This window comes from Convolutriloba macropyga, chromosome 7 (assembly GCF_964194025.1).
Source record: "Convolutriloba macropyga chromosome 7, txConMacr16.3, whole genome shotgun sequence".
Lineage (NCBI taxonomy): Eukaryota > Metazoa > Xenacoelomorpha > Acoela > Convolutidae > Convolutriloba > Convolutriloba macropyga.
The window spans coordinates 42,550,087-42,567,963 of NC_134474.1; the positions used below are offsets into that span (position 1 = coordinate 42,550,087).

The 17,877-nt window shown below is 33.7% G+C and overlaps 2 protein-coding genes across 3 annotated transcripts in view; one reads left to right on the top strand and one right to left on the bottom strand.

Moving 5' to 3' along the window:
* LOC142342880 (cyclin-dependent kinase 1-like) overlaps nt 1–17,877 on the top strand; it is a 418,971-nt gene that overhangs the window by 32,839 nt on the left and 368,255 nt on the right. Inside the window, exon 1 of one of the 2 annotated variants that reach the window (XM_075394527.1) lies at nt 11,880–11,889. The exons of the other annotated variant lie outside the window; for it this stretch is intronic. The gene's annotated coding sequence lies outside the window, so the exon portion shown is untranslated. Of the gene's footprint in view, nt 1–11,879; nt 11,890–17,877 lie in introns of those variants that run through there. 2 annotated transcript variants of the gene reach the window in all.
* The window catches only part of LOC142343038 (organic anion transporter 3-like), a 35,621-nt gene that overhangs the window by 1,731 nt on the left and 16,013 nt on the right, over nt 1–17,877 (bottom strand). The window contains exons 3-4 of the mRNA XM_075394725.1: nt 6,726–7,126; nt 707–1,111 (exon numbers count right to left, since the gene is read on the bottom strand). Coding sequence (XP_075250840.1) covers nt 707–1,111; nt 6,726–7,126 — 806 coding nt within the window. The remainder of the gene's footprint in view (nt 1–706; nt 1,112–6,725; nt 7,127–17,877) is intronic.

The window sequence follows — 17,877 nt, forward strand, 5'->3', positions numbered from 1 at the left end:
CTGGGTCCTACCGATGCCAGCCGTTCGCCGGTCGTTTGAGAGCAATTCTCTCGACGTTATTCGGTTATGTTTCATTGACCTCATCATGATCTGTCAGTCACCTGGCATAAATGTAATGCTTTTGTTGCACATTATTATTACACTCGGCAGGTACATGCTCTCAAAATGCAAGGCATTCAATCTAACTTATTAACAGTGTTCTCTGGCACCAGGGATATTTTATTAGAAGGTAATACTCAAAATTTCCGCTGCACAAATTTTGTGTTCATTGTAAATTTCTCCATAATCAATTTATTTGAAAATTCTTGGACCACCTAAATTAATGGCTTCGGTCTCATTATGAATCAGCGTAAAATTAAGAGGAATTGTTCATACTTTCTTTTGAAATGAGTAAGAAAAAATTTTCGTAAAAAATTTTCGCTGATCGAGAGAAACTTTTTATTCACGTCTTTTCCTAGTTTTTAATTTAGATTTAATATTTCTATGCCGTCTAAAATAATATTTTGACTACAGAGATAATTTTCAGCATGTTTTAATTTGGTTTGGAATCTTTTTGGTAATTAAAGGGAATGTTACGCTAATTTGAAAGTCTTTCACTCTTCAAGCGCCTAGACATCTACCTGCTTGGCCGTTAACAGCTCCTTGATTGAAAACATCTCCACCATTTTTGGTTAGGGCTTAAAATAAATTTTAATGTGCTGCTAACTAGTTCCTAGCCACTTGCCAATAACCGCAAAGACTATCTGCAAGTCTCCATTCAGTACAGAACCAGTGAATGGCAAAATAGCACAGGCAACCGAGCAAATAAACAAAACAGCACTAAGAGTCCATTTTCTCCCAAAGTAGTTGATAGCATAAAACGAAAACCAGGCTAGAAAGTCGACCGAGGCCAGAAGAGATCCGTTAATGTAGATGTTCCGACCGAAACTTCCCGTGTCATAAAGTAATCCATAATTAATGAAACAGCACGCAAACCACAACAGGGCACATGTTAGGGTAACAGATGTTGTATGTATAGTTGAGAACAGGTCAAGAATGTTGGCCGCTTTTTCGTCCGATTGTTCAGAATCAAGTAGAAGGGTGTCTGGGTTTTGCACTCCAAAACCTGTTCAGGAATCTTACTTTTAGTATGCTTATCTTGGGAAAAGATATTTGACTCTTGTGTTTAAAAAACCATCAATATGTGAGCAGATCCAGCTAGAAAAACCTAGCAGCGAGTGCATGGAAAAAGTTTTAAACAAACTCGAGACCCATCACCAGAACCAAAATCAAAGTCCGAAGAAAAAAGTACCATTAGATAAGAAGTCTATCAAAAAGAAGACTAGCAGAACGAAGAACGCACAAAGAGAGCTAAAAAAAATGATACTTTGTCAAGCTAATTCGGTTCTAATCACCTAAAAATTGTAGGCTGGTATAAAGCCAACAAAGTTTAAAATGAATCTGAAAGATCCCTTTTCTTGAACCAGGAGATCCAAACAAACAACAATCAAAATTGTTTGATGAAAAATTGAGGAAAAAATGCTAAGTTTCATAAATTTGCTACAAGATATTTGGCAATAACACTTCTAAAAACATTTTAACCAAATTACATTAACTGGCAAACCTAGCGACTTTAAAAATTTGTGACGACCCTTACAAAACAAGAGACAAATCAAAAACTGTTTTCAGCGAATTAACCTCGATTTTATTATTGATGTTGTTATTGGCGAAAGATAAACATCAGAAAAATTTGTAAATGCCATTAGTTAAAAATTACCCATAGAAATGTTGACAAATGTTAGTTAACGATAAAAACTGACAAGAGCGTGAAAGAAACTAATATACGGTAACAAAAATTTCAAAAAACTTGCCTAAATTGTGACCTAATACAGATCGTTGTTCAGCCAAGGTAAAATTTATTTTGGCTGAACAACCATCTCGGACTCTTTGGCATCAGAAAAATATGAGGTAATACTTAGAGGTACATAGGAACTGCCATTGCAATGATCTGCAACCTCCGAGAATCTTCAAATAAGAAGTCAAATAGAAGAAGGCAAATAAGAAGGCAAACACAATAGTTCTCCAAATGGTTAACATTAAAAACTGCAAGCAGCGAGAAACGCCAGCTGCTACTTGACAACCGCTTCGCCCATGATTATAAAGTCAATGCTGCCGTTGTCAAATAACTATTCCTCATTTTTTTTGTTACATTGAATCAAAAATGGATACAACTAATCACAACCTTGTCACAACCTATCACAACTTGTCACAACCTATCAGCCATCTGACTATATCTGTAGTTCTAGGACTGCCATCCCCTGTCTCTGTGACAAAAAAACGGTAAAGAGTTGCATAATAGTGTCCACCAAAATCGAAATCAGCTGATACTTAGTGACCGAGACTTACACGCCAATTAAAAAGATTATAGGTACAAATGAGTTTAGTCCGATTTTACAATGAATTGAGTTATAGAATTGGACTTGAAGTCACCTGGGATCGTTTCATCTCTGAGCGCACACCTGGGCATCGTGCTCTCTAGTTACATGAGAATGTAATGGGAAAAGCACTTGAGCACACGAAATTCTTAACTATGGCCTGTAGGGGGTCTGATCAGAAATGTTTTTGAGCGAACCATCTATGTAATTGTGAACCCATTCAAAAATTCGGCAACAGCAGATGCTTATAATATTGTTTGCTCATTCTTGTGAAAAGCAAAGATTGGGGTGATTGATTTACCCTCCCAAATCTTCGTCTTCTCATGGAATCTGATGAAAGCAACCAGGCTGTCTTACTGCTGTTAGCTCATCTATTGCGAATAGGTATCTCTAGCGTCTGAATAGGGATCTTTTGTCTTCACGGGTCAAATGACTCCACTTTTTTCACCCGGGCCGAGGAATTTGGCCAAAATTATGTAAGATCAGCGGCAACTAGCGTTGACAAGTCGGAAAATTCACCGCAATGTTCTTACATAATTTTGCGTTGAATGCGTTGAATTTGAAGACAAAAATTCAACGCATTCAACGCAAAATTATGTAAGAAATGGCGGTGAATTTTCCAACTTGTCAACGCTAGTTGCCGCTGATCTTACATATTTAGCGTTGAATTTAGCGTAGATCTTACATATTTAGCGTAGAATTTAGCGTAGATCTTACATAATTAGCGTTGAATTTAGCATAGATCTTACATAATTAGCGTTGAATTTAGCGTAGATCTTACATATTTTTGCGTTGAATTTAGCGTTGATCTTACAAAAAATCAACGCGTAGAACTCTGGGAATGGGACCCGAACCAATGACCTCCTGTTTACTTGTCGCCTCTTCTACCATTGCGCCACCGTACCTTGGTTTCCTTAAGAGCCGCAATCCTTATAAAGCGTAGATCTTACATATTTTGCGTTGAAATTAGCGTAGATCTTACATATTTTGCGTTGATTTTAGCGTAGATCTTACATATATTGCATTGAATTAAGGGTAGAACTTGCATATATTTCGTTGAATTTAGCCTATAAAAGAGCACTAAAAAAGTTTTTTTCTGACTTCTTGTTTCTCACCTTAGGAGTATAGGGTTCGAAATAGTGAAAAAATTAATTTTTCGAAAAAAAAACTTGAAAAAATTTTGAAATCGTAAAATGGTCTGAAACGGATTTTGCACTTTGAAAAAGCACTAAAAAGTGATTTTTCTCACCTGTGCAGTATAGGGTCGAAACACGAAACATTTAAAAAATTGACTTTTTGAAAAAAAACTTGAAAATTTTGAAATCGTAAAATGCTCTCAATTGAATTTTTCACTATAAAAGAGCATTAAAAATGATTTTTCTCTGACTTCACGTTTCTCACCTTTTCAGCATAGGGGTCGAAACAGTAAAAAAATTGATTTTTCGAAAAAAAACTTGAAAAAGTATTGAAATCGTAAAATGGTCTGAAACGGATTTTGCACTTTGAAAGAGCACTAAAAAGTGATTTTTCTCACCTGTGCAGTATAGGGTCGAAACACAAAACAGTTAAAAAATTGACTTTTTGAAAAAAAACTTGAAAAATTTTGAAATCGTAAAATGATCTCAAATGAATTTTGCACTATAAAAGAGCACAAAAAAGTGGTTTTTTGCTGACTTTGCTTTTCTCACCTGTGAAGTATAGGTATCGAAACAGTTAAAAAATTGACTTTTTGAAAAAAAAACTTGAAAAACTTTTGAAATCATAAAGTGGTCTGAAACGGAATTCAAAAAGTTCAACCTTAATTTTGTAAATCCTACGCTAAATTCAACGCTAAATATGTAAGATCTACGCTAAAATTCAACCCAAAATATGTAAGATTGGCGTTGAATGCGTTGAAATTATGTAAGATCTACGCTAATTTCAACGCTAAATATGTAAGATCTACGCTAAAATTCAACGCTAAATATGTAAGATCTACGCCAAAATTCAACGCAAAATTATGTAAGATTGGCGTTGAATGCGCTGAATTTATGTAAGATCTACGCTAAATTCAACGCTAAATATGTAAGATCTACGCTAAAATTCAACGCTAAATATGTAAGATCTACGCCAACTTTCGACGCAAAATATATAAGATTGGCGTGGAATGCGTTGAATTTATGTAAGATGTACACTAAATTCAACGCTAAATATGTAAGAGCTACGCTAAATTCAACGCTAAATATGTAAGATCTACGCTAAAATTCAACGCTAAATATGTAATATCTACGCTAAAAATCAACGCTAAATATGTAAGATCTACGCCAAATTTCAACGCAAAATATGTAAGATTGGCGTTGAATGCGTTGAATTTATGTAAGATCTACGCTAAATTCAACGCTAAATATGTAAGATCTAGGCTAAAATTCAACGCTAAATATGTAAGATCTACGCCAAAATTCAACGCAAAATTATGTAAGATTAGCGTTGAATGCGTTGAATATATGTAAGATCTACGCTAAATTCAACGCTAAATATGTAAGATCTCCGCCAAAATTCAACCCAAAATTATGTAAGATTAGCGTTGAATGCGTTGAATTTATGTAAGATCTACGCTAAATTCAACGCTAAATATGTAAGATCTACTTTAAAATTCAAGGCTAAATATGTAAGATCTACGCCAAAATTCAACGCAAAATTATGTAAGATTAACGTTGAATGCGTTGAATTTATGTAAGATCTACGCTAAAATTCAACGCAAAATTATGTAAGATTAGCGTTGAATGCGTTGAATTTATGTAAGATCTACGCTAAATTCAACGCTAAATATGTAAGATCTACGCTAAAATTCAACGCTAAATATGTAAGATCTACGCCAAAATTCAACGCAAAATTATGTAAGATTAGCGTTGAATGCGTTGAATTTATGTAAGATCTACGCTAAATTCAACGCTAAATATGTAAGATCTACGCCAAAATTCAACGCAAAATTATGTAAGATTAGCGTTGAATGCGTTGAATTTATGTAAGATCTACGCTAAATTCAACGCTAAATATGTAAGATCTACGCTAAAATTCAACGCTAAATATGTAAGATCTACGCCAAAATTCCACGCAAAATTATATAAGATTGGCGTTGAATGCGTTGAATTTATGTAAGATCTACGCTAAATTCAACGCTAAATATGTAAGATCTACGCTAAAATTCAACGCTAAATATGTAAGCTCTACGCCAAAATTCAACTCAAAATTATGTAAGATTAGCGTTGAATGCGTTGAATTTATGTAAGATCTACGCTAAAATTCAACGCTAAATATTTAAGATCTACGTCAAAATTCAACGCAAAATTATGTAAGATTAGCGTTGAATGCGTTGAATTTATGTAAGATCTACGCTAAATTCAACGCTAAATATGTAAGATCTACGCTAAAATTCAACGCTAAATATGTAAAATCTACGCCAAAATTCAGCGCAAAATTATGTAAGATTAGCGTTGAATGCGTTGAATTTATGTAAGATCTACGCTTAAGCGTAGATCTTACATAAATTCTACGCATTCAACGCCAATCTTACATAATTTTGCGTTTTTTAGCGTTGACACCTCGACCCGGGCATAGATTTCTTTCGTGGTATTAATATATGATTTTAAATTACCCTTGTGAACGCTTACTTGAAGAGTTTTTGCTATTTCATTAGTGTGCTGCTATTTGATGAGGGATACATTAACTGGCAAACCTATTTTTGATGATCCTTACAAACCAAGAGGTAAATCAGAAAATATTTGTCAACGAATTAACTTCGTTTTTATTATTGATTATCTTATTGGCGAAAGATGAACATCAGAAAAATTTGTGAATGCCATTAGTTAAAAGTTACCCATAGAAATTTTGACAAATCTTAGTGAAAGATGAATTTATTAAGCAACCAACGACTGACAAGAGCGTTAAAAAAATTAAAATACGGTATATCAACAATTCCAAAAAAAGTCTTTTGCATAATTTTTTGTGACTTACTTGCTACTTCTGCAAACTGCTATCATTAGATTAGTAATTAATGGGCTCGAGTTTTGCCTGTTTATTTTCTTTTAAATTTTAATTCATTGAAATTAAGACGAAAAAGTTTAAAAACAAACAACCTAATACAGGAAAGGAGCTGACTAATTTTGACAATTTCACTCTAGAACAAATCATGCGCGAATCAGGCAAACCAAAATTTGAAAAAAAACAATCTTTAGAAAGGAAAAGATCCGAGCATTTTACAAAAAAAATTTAAAAATTAATAGCTAGAAATATCGATTACAAATGGAAGTCAAACTTGACCTAGGTTTTAGCTGTTTTTCATTGGATTGATTGATAGGATTCCTGATTCTTCGTTTTCCTCCTGACTTTTCACAACATTTGACTGCAACATCGATTCAGAGTTTTTAAATGAGACATCATATGTTGGCATTTTATTAAGATTTGCGATGCGTCTCAAAACTTTCTCTGCCTGTTTGTTTTTACCCTGGCTGAGCAACCATCTGGGACTCTCTGGCATCAAAAAAATGTGAGGTAATACGTAGAGGTACACAGGAACTGCCATTGCAATGATCTGTAATCTCCAAGAATCTTGAAATAAGAAGGCAAATAGAACACATAATAGTTCTCCAAACGGGTAAAATAAAAAACTGCAAGCAGCCACAAATGGCAGCTGCGACTTAACAACCGTTTCGCTCATGATTATGAAGTCAATGCTGCCATTATCAAATAACTGTTCCTCATTTTTTACTACTACAAGTGTATGGTTCATCATACGTTTTTCTATGTTGAATCAAAAATTGGATAAAAGTACACCCCAACCCACAAACTCCTCTGACATTTGACCATATCTGCTGTTCGTAAAATTTTATATAACTTTTTATGATAAAAAGGCTCATGATTTTCATTATATTCTAGAAGTGGCCGGAGACTTACACACCACCTACGAGGATTAAGTATGTGAGTTTAGTCCTCTTTTACAATGAATTGAGATATACAAGTGGAACCAATGAAGTCACCTCGGATCAAGTCATCTGAGCGCACATCCGCGCATCGTGCGTTCTAGTTACATAAGAAAGTAATGGGAAAAGCACTCGAGCGCACGAAATTCTAAAAAGCAGAGACTTATAATATTGTTTGTTCATTCTTATGAAAAGCAATGATTGGGGGGATTGATTAACCCTCTCAAATCTATGGCTTGCATTTAAATTATCCTTGTGGACGCTTATTTTTGTATTTGAAGAAGTTTTGCTATTTCATGAGGGAAAAAAGAAAATCATTCAATGCGAAAAGTAGTAACATATTTTGAGATATCGCTAAGAAATTGTAAAATGAGTTCACAAATTATCTAATTTATATCCGAACTCAATGAAAACGTCTAGAACTCAAGCGAAGAATTTCAAGAAAACTGAAAATTAGTGAGTAAAATACCAAAATTGTTGTACCATTTGCATATTTGCATGGTTTAGGGAAAGATTTTGAAGATTTGCCCTATCATTGATCTTACCTATCAGACTAATTGCTTTTTGTCATAAAGAACTTAAATATCACAAGGACAAACAATCTTTAAAATGCATTTTAGCCATTTTTTGCAGACCAACTCTGCTTTTTGCGTTAACTCACATCATCGTTTTCGTTTTCTCATATATATGTAAAATGAGTTCAAAAATTGTCTAATTTAAGTCCAAACTCAAAGGAAACGTCTAGAAGTCTATCCCAGCGAAATAAGGAATCTCTGCGAAGAAACTGCTCTAGAGCTTAATTGAAATCATAAGGTTTTCAAGAAAAATTGAAAATTAGTGAACAAATAACAAAATTTTTGTACTATGTGCATTGTTTAGGGAACGATTTTGAAGATTTGGTCTTTGGGTGATCTTAATTTTGAGACTAATTAGTTTTTGTCATCGCGAAATTAAATATCAAGGGGACAAAGATTCTTCTGAATGCTTTTTAACAATTTTTTAATAGGCTATCTCCGCGTTTCGTGTTAACTCATCATCCTTTTCGTTTCTCATATATAAGTATAAAATGAGTTCAAAAGTTGACTAACTTAAATCCAAGCTCCATGAAAACCTCTAGAACTCTATCCCACCGAAATGAAGGAATCTGAGCTCAAAAATTGTTCAATTTAATTGAAATCAGTGAGGTTTTCGAGCTAAACTGAAACAAATTTTGGTACTATGTGGATGGTTTTAGAGATCGACTATGAAGATTTGTTCTTTCGGTTGTTTTAAATTTTAAACGATATAGTTTGTGTCTTAGCGAACTTATATATCACAAGGACAAGATTCTTCAAGATTCATTTTAAAGATTTTTACTGGCCAACTTCGAGTTTTGTATCAACTCACAACCTGGCTTTCGTTTTCTCATATATAAGTAGAATGATTTCAAAAATTGGCTAATTTAAATCCAAACTCCATGAAAACTTCTAGACATCTATCCCAACGAAATAAATAAATCTCTATGAAGAAGCTGCCCGAAAGCTTAATTGAAAATAGAATAAAGTTTTCGAGCTGAACTGAAAATTAGTGAAAAAATACACATATTGTTGTACTAAGGGCATGTTTATAGAGAACGGTTGTGCAGATTTGGTCTTTCGGTGATCGTAATTTTCAAGAGAACTTTTTTTGTGTCTTAGCGACACAACTACGAAAAATTATTAAGACAAAACACAAACATTTTTTCAAACCGACTCCTCGTTTTGCAGTTACTAACAACTTTGCTTACGCTATATTTTGAACATGAAAAAATTTGAACACAGTTGGAAGAAAAATAAAATTTTTTATTAAAAATGTTTTTGAAAAAAATCAGAATGAAAAATATGAAAAATCTATTGTTTTACAGCAAGTTTAATGAAAAACTGTGTGACTTGCAGGTATAAATGCTTCACAAAGAAAGACTATTTTTAATCGTTGTATGACTTAGAAAATTAGCAAAAAAAAACAAATTATGTTGCAGTTTTCACATTAAATGGCATTTGCTCATAGCCCACAGTCCCCTGATTTGAAGCAAAAACAGTTTTTGAACAGTATTTGGATATGATTGGTAGCTAAAGTTTGCAATGAAATGTTAGGGAGATTCACTATTAGTTGATAATGATAATTCAATTACTTTTTTAACAAACATGCTAGCGAACTTTGATGAAATCTTGCATTAAACAGTATCTTAAATTTGCGTGCATATTTATTTTTAACTCTAGAGTATTTTACTTAGTTCATATCTAGCATGGTTCTTATTTAAATCAACATTCCACTAATTGTCTTTACCGTCCCCCTCCTGTTCGTTAATTCCATCAATTGCGTTTTTTTGTTCGTCATCTCAGGCTTAACTCCCTCGGTGACACGAGAAATTTTTCAGCACTCTCCCTCGATGATTAAAAAAAATTATTATTTAGAGTCCCCTCTCATTAGGTGACATAATAATTCAGCTTCAAAATTGAGTTTATTCGACTTGGATAGATCTCCTCGCTTTTTGGGCGGGCTATTGTGAATGTTACGCGCCATCTCCTCGTAGGGCGGTAAAAGATCAAGGTGGTAGCTTCTGCTACAATTAGCCATTATTCAAGAACTGGAATGATGGCTTTTGGCATCTCGTTCCTCTCATACAAAAATATGATGCTCTCAAGATGGCGAAACAAGGTCTTGTTTTGACTCAGCTCATAATTGTGTAATAAAGTTTTTCTCATTTTGACTCATAATTGTGTAATAAGGTTTTTCTCATTTTGACTCATCAGCTCTCTAATACGTCTACCGGGTTTCTGTTGCAGAAAGTTTTTGCCTCAGTGTCAGGGAGACGGATATCAAACGAGGCAATTTCTTGAGGACTCTATACTCCCCTGACTAAAAGATTGCCTTTTAGAGCTGGCTTATTCCATGAGTGTTTTCTGTTGTCTGGTCTTTTTTGGGTAAAGGGATACGCCATGCCAGCCAATTTCCCTACTACATCTCTTATTTTGATTATAGCTTTGCGTAATGAGGCCAAGCCGCCTTTTAGGATAATGACCACTTCTTGGCTAAATCAATAAGTTGCGAAAAATCTACTAAAATTATTTTAGTTTATATCGATTCATGTAAAAACAAAGTTTTTAAACTTAAAAGATTTTTCTGTGTACTTGATAGTCGTTAGTATTGTATTAAAATAATCAGGGTTCATTCTTTTGCAAGGTAATTTATGTTAAAATGAGGTTAAATCTTAGAAAAAATGATTTTTCAATTGCTTCATACATTGAACATAATTTAAGAACTATGGATAGCTGATTTTTACAGGCCAATTGACGCTAAAATTGATTACACCACTGAATGTCCCATAGATTAATGAGCCACAGAAGGTTCAGTTAAATTATTGTCTTTTGAATGTTTTTTTTACCCTTTACCGAAAGAAAGTAATTTGGCACGAAAATACAAAAGGTTGAACATATCGAATTTCACTGTTTGTAATTGCTGCCCAATGAGAATGTTCGGATCCTTCTGCCTCATAACTATCATTTCAGCGTGTCGATAAAAACCAAAGATTTTATGTTAGCTTCTAGCTCGCTAGCTATCTACCACAAATGCCGACTACTGATATCTTTAACATGCGAAAAACGGTAATATAGGCTCATTGGTGAAAACGTATGAAACATTACTCAGAACTTAAAATGTTGGCTTTGAATTGTGACGAACCAAAAATAAAGATCCGTAAAAAATTGATGTTTTTTCTTCGTCTAAAGCGAGAGCTTCCTTTGGATTTGAGGTTAAAGAGTCAATTAAATCTAAAACGTTCTCCGCATACAGCTAATTATCTGGCAAAATGTTTCCAAAATTTTTTAAATTTTGTCACTCAGCTGATTTGTATACCCCTAAATTGGTTTTTGATCACAGTCGTAACAGGATGATTTGCTTAGCAAACCTCAACATTACTAAAAAACCCAGTGCTCCGTTAACGTATCAATATAGCGACATTATGTTAACTTCGTTAACTTAGTTGAACTATTCTCAAGCTGCGTGAAAAATTCACTTATAATTTAACTTCCAACTTAAATTTCAGATATAAAATTTAGTTCTTGTATCAATAAATGACGAATAGTGTTTTGACAGGCCCAAGAAATCGCATCAGGCGAAGCAGCTAATAAAAATAATTTTACAATTTGTTTGGATGCGAGTTAACAAAAATTTAACTTCCATCTTTTAATCTTTAGCATTCAAATTTTAAATTAAACATTTCTCCTACATTTTACATTAATGTAATCTTATATCGGTGCTGCTCATTATTGGAATCTTTGTCTAACAACACCCACCAAGTGCGTAAAATCTCATTTCTAAGTTTGGTTCCTGAAATTGGTTGTAATAATTTCCCCAACACAATCAATGATTTTTAGGTGATCTTTAAATATAAGACTTGTGTTTAACATTAACACTAGTTGGCACCTCCGTCATATATCTTCATCTCGATGTGTTTTTCCGAATCCTAAAGTTAATTGTTTCCTTGATTCTTATTAAATTTTTTTCCTAAACTCTAATTTCATTTCAATCTAAAGTTTAACTTTGTTCATTATTGTCAGATTTTTTAAATTTGCTTAACAGTGATTTTATTGAGCTCATTTGGCGAAATGATTCTGATTAAGTAACCGTTCGGTTTTCAAGGCTATTTTACACGCATTATTCTCAAGTGAATTCAAAAGTTCAGTTACTCTTTTTTATTGAAAAACAAACACACTAATCCAATATGAAAAGTGATTTCGCGGAGCAAAAACAAATTGTGTGATACGATTTCAAACAATTTCTTTAACAACAGTAAAAGTGAGAATAGTGCGCTCAGAAACAAACCAAGATTCACGTAAAACATCAAGTTTTTTAAAGCTCTCCTGGAAAAAATTAACGTCGGAACTGCCGTTAAGACGGGAAAAGTGGTGAACAAACTGAAGCTTGCGATCTTAGCAAGAAAAAACATTGTCGTAGACATACAACTATAGGAAAAACGAAGAGATATTAAACATCCCTGCCAGCCAAAACAAGAATATAAGACACAACAGAAATTCAAGAACATTAATGCAAAATTGCAAAAATCTGCTGAACTACAATGGGAGCTCAAATGTCAGAGAACAATTGACACTATTGAATGTATTACGGTGATTGTCCATATTTTTTTGATCCAAAATATATTTTGTTGCCAATTCGAGCATTGCAGTAGAAGGTCGACTAATACTAACTCAAAAATTTCCACTCGCCGTCATAAATTGAACAAAAATTGAGAAGTACGGATAGCTGAATTTTACAGGCCAATTGACGCTATCTACAACTGAATGTCCCTTAGGTTAAGGAGCTACGAAAAGTGTAGTTATTTTTTGTCTTTTGAATGTTTTTTTACCCTTTACAGAAAAAAATATAACACAAAAAACACAAAAGGTTGAACAAATTGAATTTAACCGTTTCTAACTGCTGCTCAATTAGAGTGCACGGATCCTTCTGCCTTAAAACTATCATCTCAACGTGTCGATAAAAAGCTATGTTTCTAAGTTAGCTGTTACCTCGCTTGCTATCTACCACAAATGCCGATTACTGATATCCTGAACGTGCAAAATATGTAATATAGGCTCATTGGAGAAAACTTATGAGACATGATTGAGAACCTAAAACGTTGGCCTTGAACTCTAACGAACCAAAAATAAAGCCTCGTAAAAAGTAATGTTTTTTCTTCATCCAAAGCGCGAGCTTCCTTTGGAAACTCCCAGAATTGTTCTATTAATTACTTCTAGTTTAAAAGTTTGAGCTGTTACTTCTAATTAGGTCCTAACGTGCAGCTCAAGTTTTAACAACAATCAGATAGATTTTCGTATAATTGAAGCTAAAGAGTCAATTAAATCTAAAACTTGCTCCGCATATACCTAAGTATCTGGCAAAAAAATTTTTCAACTTTTTTTTAATTTGTCACCGAGTTGATTTATATATCATCAATAAGCTTGTGGTCATAGTCGTAACAGGATGATTTCCTTAGCAAATTACTAGAATCAACATTACGAAAAACCCTAGACCTCTATTGACATATCTATATAGCGACGTTACATCAAAATTGTTAACTTTTTAAAGTATTCTTAAGTTGCGTGAAAAATTTGCTGATAATCTAATTTTAAGTTTAAATTTTAGATTTAAAATTCGTTCTTGTATCAATCAAGGACGAATAGTTTTTGACAGGCTGTACCCGGGCTCGCTGGAAAATTCATCTCCAAAGAACCGCATCAGGCGAAGCAGCTAATAAAATTTACGATTTGTTTGGATTCGTGTTAACAAAAATTCAACTTCAATCTTTTAATCTTTAGCATTGAAGTCTTTAATTAAATATTTCTCCTATATTTTACTTTTTTGGAATCTTATGTCGGTGCTACTCATTATTGGAATCCCTGTCTCACAACACCCGACGAAAACAGTAATTTTTTTTCCTAAATTCTTGTTTCTTTTCTATCTGAATCTTAACTATGAGTCATTGTCCGATCACAAGGCTATTTTACGCTCATTATTCTCAAGTGAATTCAAAACTTCAGTTAGTCTTTTTTCAACCTAAGTTTTGCCGAGCAAAAGCCAACTTGAAATTCAGAATAGAAAGTAGGAGAATTGAAAAGCAAACACACTAATACTATATGAAAAGTGATTTCGCTGAGCAAAAACAATTTGTAGTGAGACGATTTCAAACAAGTTTTTTGACAACAGTAAAATTAAGAATTGTGTAGTCAGAAACGAACCACGGTTTGCACTAACTTCATTAGAGCCCCCCTGTAAGAGATTAACGTCGGAACTGCCGGTAAGACTGGAAAAGTCGTGAAATAAAACTGAAGCTTGCGATCTAACTCTGAAGAAAAAGGGAAGCAACGTGCGTGTGTGTGTGTGTGTGTGTGTGTGAGAGAGAGAGAGAGAGAGAGAGAAGTGACTCTTGAATTTAAACAAATAGGATGAAAGCAACGCAGAAGGCCAATGAAAGAAGAAACGTGATCCGCTTGGCTAATGACGTTTGTTTGTTGACCCTTTAAAGCGAGCGCTTTTATCACGTACTGATTCTTCATTATACCGAACACTGCCTAAGACGTGACCATATGACAAAACGAGCAAAAAGAGTTTTGACGTGTTATATGACGTTCTAGCACCGAGATCGTTTATAACTAAAAAGATTAAATTTTTAACAGTAATAAGGAGCATGGAGAACTAGAAATACGGATCAGAAACTCAGGTTAACTTAAGTTTAACATAAAAGCAGAACGCAGGACAGATCTTGCCAAATAAGAGAAGAGTAATTGCCCTGAAAGAACAAACAACAGATGAAAAAATCCAGAAACTTGCTAGAAAAGCAGGGAAAAAACTTGATAATAATAATAAACTGTTCGTAGTTCCGTTATCATAAAATAGTAGCAAGAAAATACGTACATTGTACAAATACAGTCGATTACAAATTGCGACACTGCAAGATCGCCATTAAACCTATCTGGTTGGTTTCAGGTGCCTCACGGAAGAGTTGTGCAATTTTAGTTGAAATAATGAAAAAAAAATTGTTTAAAAATGAAAAGTTATCCTTTCTAGTAGATTTTAACTATTGTAGAAACTGTGCTTGTAGCAGTCAACAATTGTGCTCTAATGAGCTCGAAAGAGTCTGTCTAGCACGTCTTGGTTACCTAATATATAAAGATTCAAAAATTTATGACAAAATTCTTTTATGTTTGCTTCTTTTACTGTTCTGACATCTTCAAAAAAGAATTGTTATAGTTCAATGCCATTTTTAGTATCCAAGGAATTCTACATTTCAATAAATTACTATTGAATCTTTGTCTGCTAATTTTTACATGCTGTCCACGATTTCTCTTTCATGATCTCATTAAGGTCCGAGTCCGCTATTGTGGTTGAAAAGATTTCACTTAGCGGTTGCTTTTTTATTAGTTTTGCAAGTAACTTGATTATTTCCAAAGCATGTAACTCTGAGGCGTTGCTTATCAAACTGTGGACTCGTATTTGCTCAAATGACTCGTATTTACGTTTCCAGCAAATTACTTTTAAAATACTTTTAATTAACATGTTGATTGGTTTTAAAAAAATTTCATTAGTAGATCCGTAGACCAAAATTCCGTACTGTACTATTGGTTTGACATAAATTTCAAAAATTCTTAGAAGCTGTGTTCGGAAAAATTCGTAATTGGCAAATAAGGAACAAATTTTTAAAAGCTTACCTTTGACTTAGTTAGTAAGATATTTGAATTTCAACTGGTTGTCTTATATTAATCCTAGATACCTAAAAAAGATGGTCTGTTCAACTTCTGCTCAATCAATTGTCGGTTTGTGCTGATTTGGATTGCATCCTTTTCCAAACACCATGTGTTTTGTTTTTTTTTTGTGTTAATTGTCAATTTGTTTTTATTAAACCAGCTCGCAACTGCGGCTAGTCGGCATCGTGTTTTTTTCCTACAGTCTCATTACTACCTTTATTCGAAACAACTGTATCGTCAGCATGAAGTATAGTCTGGCTTTTTTTGATTTTGGAGTTGGAATGTCGTTTAGGTAGATAATGAAAAGCAGTGGACCAAGAATTGATCCTTGTGGGACTCCACATTTAACGCTTTTCTTTTCAGCTTCAGTTTTCCCATTTTAATTTTTTTTGTGTCGGTTTTTCAGATAGGATTCAAGCACTTGCAGTAGCAGTCCTCGGAGTCCGCAGTGTTCACACTTTTTAGCAGTAGCTCATGGTTCACTGCATCAAAAGATTTTTTTAGATCGATAAAGGTTCATTTAGTCAAGTTTTTTTTATATCAGTTTGCTCTGATTTCTTCAGTTATGGCGTCAACAGCACTTAATTTGCTTCAAAAACAAATTGAATTTTTGAAAATGGGTTGCTTTTGTTCAAAATTTTTTATACAATTTGCCAATGGCGGGAAGTAGTGAGATTGGTTTGTAGTTTGTGGGTTCACTACAATCACCGCTTTTGAAAAAAAGCACAATTTCGGCTAATTTTAGGCACTGTGGAATTAAGCCTTGCTTCAGACGCTCATTATAGCTCATAATGTTTCAGGTAGTGGACTAACTGCCCGAGAAACTTTTTTGTGAAAAAAGTAGTTTGTTATGACAGTCTTAACTAAACTTTGATGAAAGCACTCGCAGAGAGTTAATGATTTCGGAACTCGTTATTGGGAAACAGGACATGGTATTTGTGTCAGTTTCAATTTCGTATTTCTGCTTTGTATCAAAGGTTTTTAATAGCTCTACTCCAATGTTTGCAAAAAAAAGTGTTACAGGATTCCATGTTTTCTACTATTTGTTTATTGTGGTGAGCCGGTGGAGTTTCGCCCGATATTTAAATGAAGAGATTGAAAAATTTTCTTTCGTCATTGGCTGCTTCTTTTCCCATCCTATTTTTGTAAAAATGTCTTCAAATTTTCACGCAGTTTTTCAAAGGCTTTATTGGGGGACCATTCACTACTGTTGGAGGTAATTACTTTTTATTTGTCCATCAAGATATTGTTGATGTATTCAACAAATTTGCGGTTTTTTAATTTGGCCCAATTTCGTGTAAACTTTTTGTGCCCGTTCGACGAGTTTTCCAGAGATTGCTCAAATGTTAGTGTTACTGAATGAGGGTCTGAAATGCCGGAATCAGTAGTGTGGACAGAAGACAAAGTTTTGGAAAAAAAACGCATCCAGTGTGAATTTTGTGCTCAATGTTTCGCGTGTTGGTTCAATGTTTTCAACTATAGAAAGGTTATTTTCAGCCACTAAACCGACTATTTTCCGGAAGTTTGCACTATTAACCAAAAAAATTAATGTTGAAGTTTCCGCATAATATATGCTTATCTTCAGAGTCAATTGGTAAGGTATCTGAAAAATTTTCTTGCTTTTGAAAATTTCATAGGTTTTGTTTTCTAGATGGAATATATCTACAAGTAATAATCAGATAATGCTGGTGATCTGATTTATTCTTTTTTGTAAGAGCCTGCAGATTGTTGTGATCGCATCTTTTCACTTCAACAAAATCCAAGTCCTTCATTGCAAATAATTCTACATCACCCCCTTTTCATTCTCTCACAACTGCATTGTTTTTGGTTTTCTTTCAAGGAGAATTGTAACGTTTCGTAGTGGTTCATAAGCCAAGTTTCTTTTAGGCAAAGGGCTATAGCTTTAGATTTTAAAGTTTCTAAATGAATGTTTAGCAGATCAAATTCTGTTTAAGTTTGAATGTGTCACAATAATTAAGAAGAGAGAAAAACTATTATTGTAAAAAGTAATTATTAATAATTAGTTATTAACATTTATTAATAATTAATGTAATTATCTTATTAATTATTGTAATTAATAATAATTGTAATTGTCTGATTCTGTTTCGGTGGCATTGAAGGTTTTGGTATACTTCGCGTTATTCTTACCTCTTCAGTTTGTTTTTGTCGTATTTACTGAAAGCGCGAGTGACGTTGATATTTGTCGCTTGAAAGACAGCGCTGCTGGCAAAGCCCGTGACACATTTG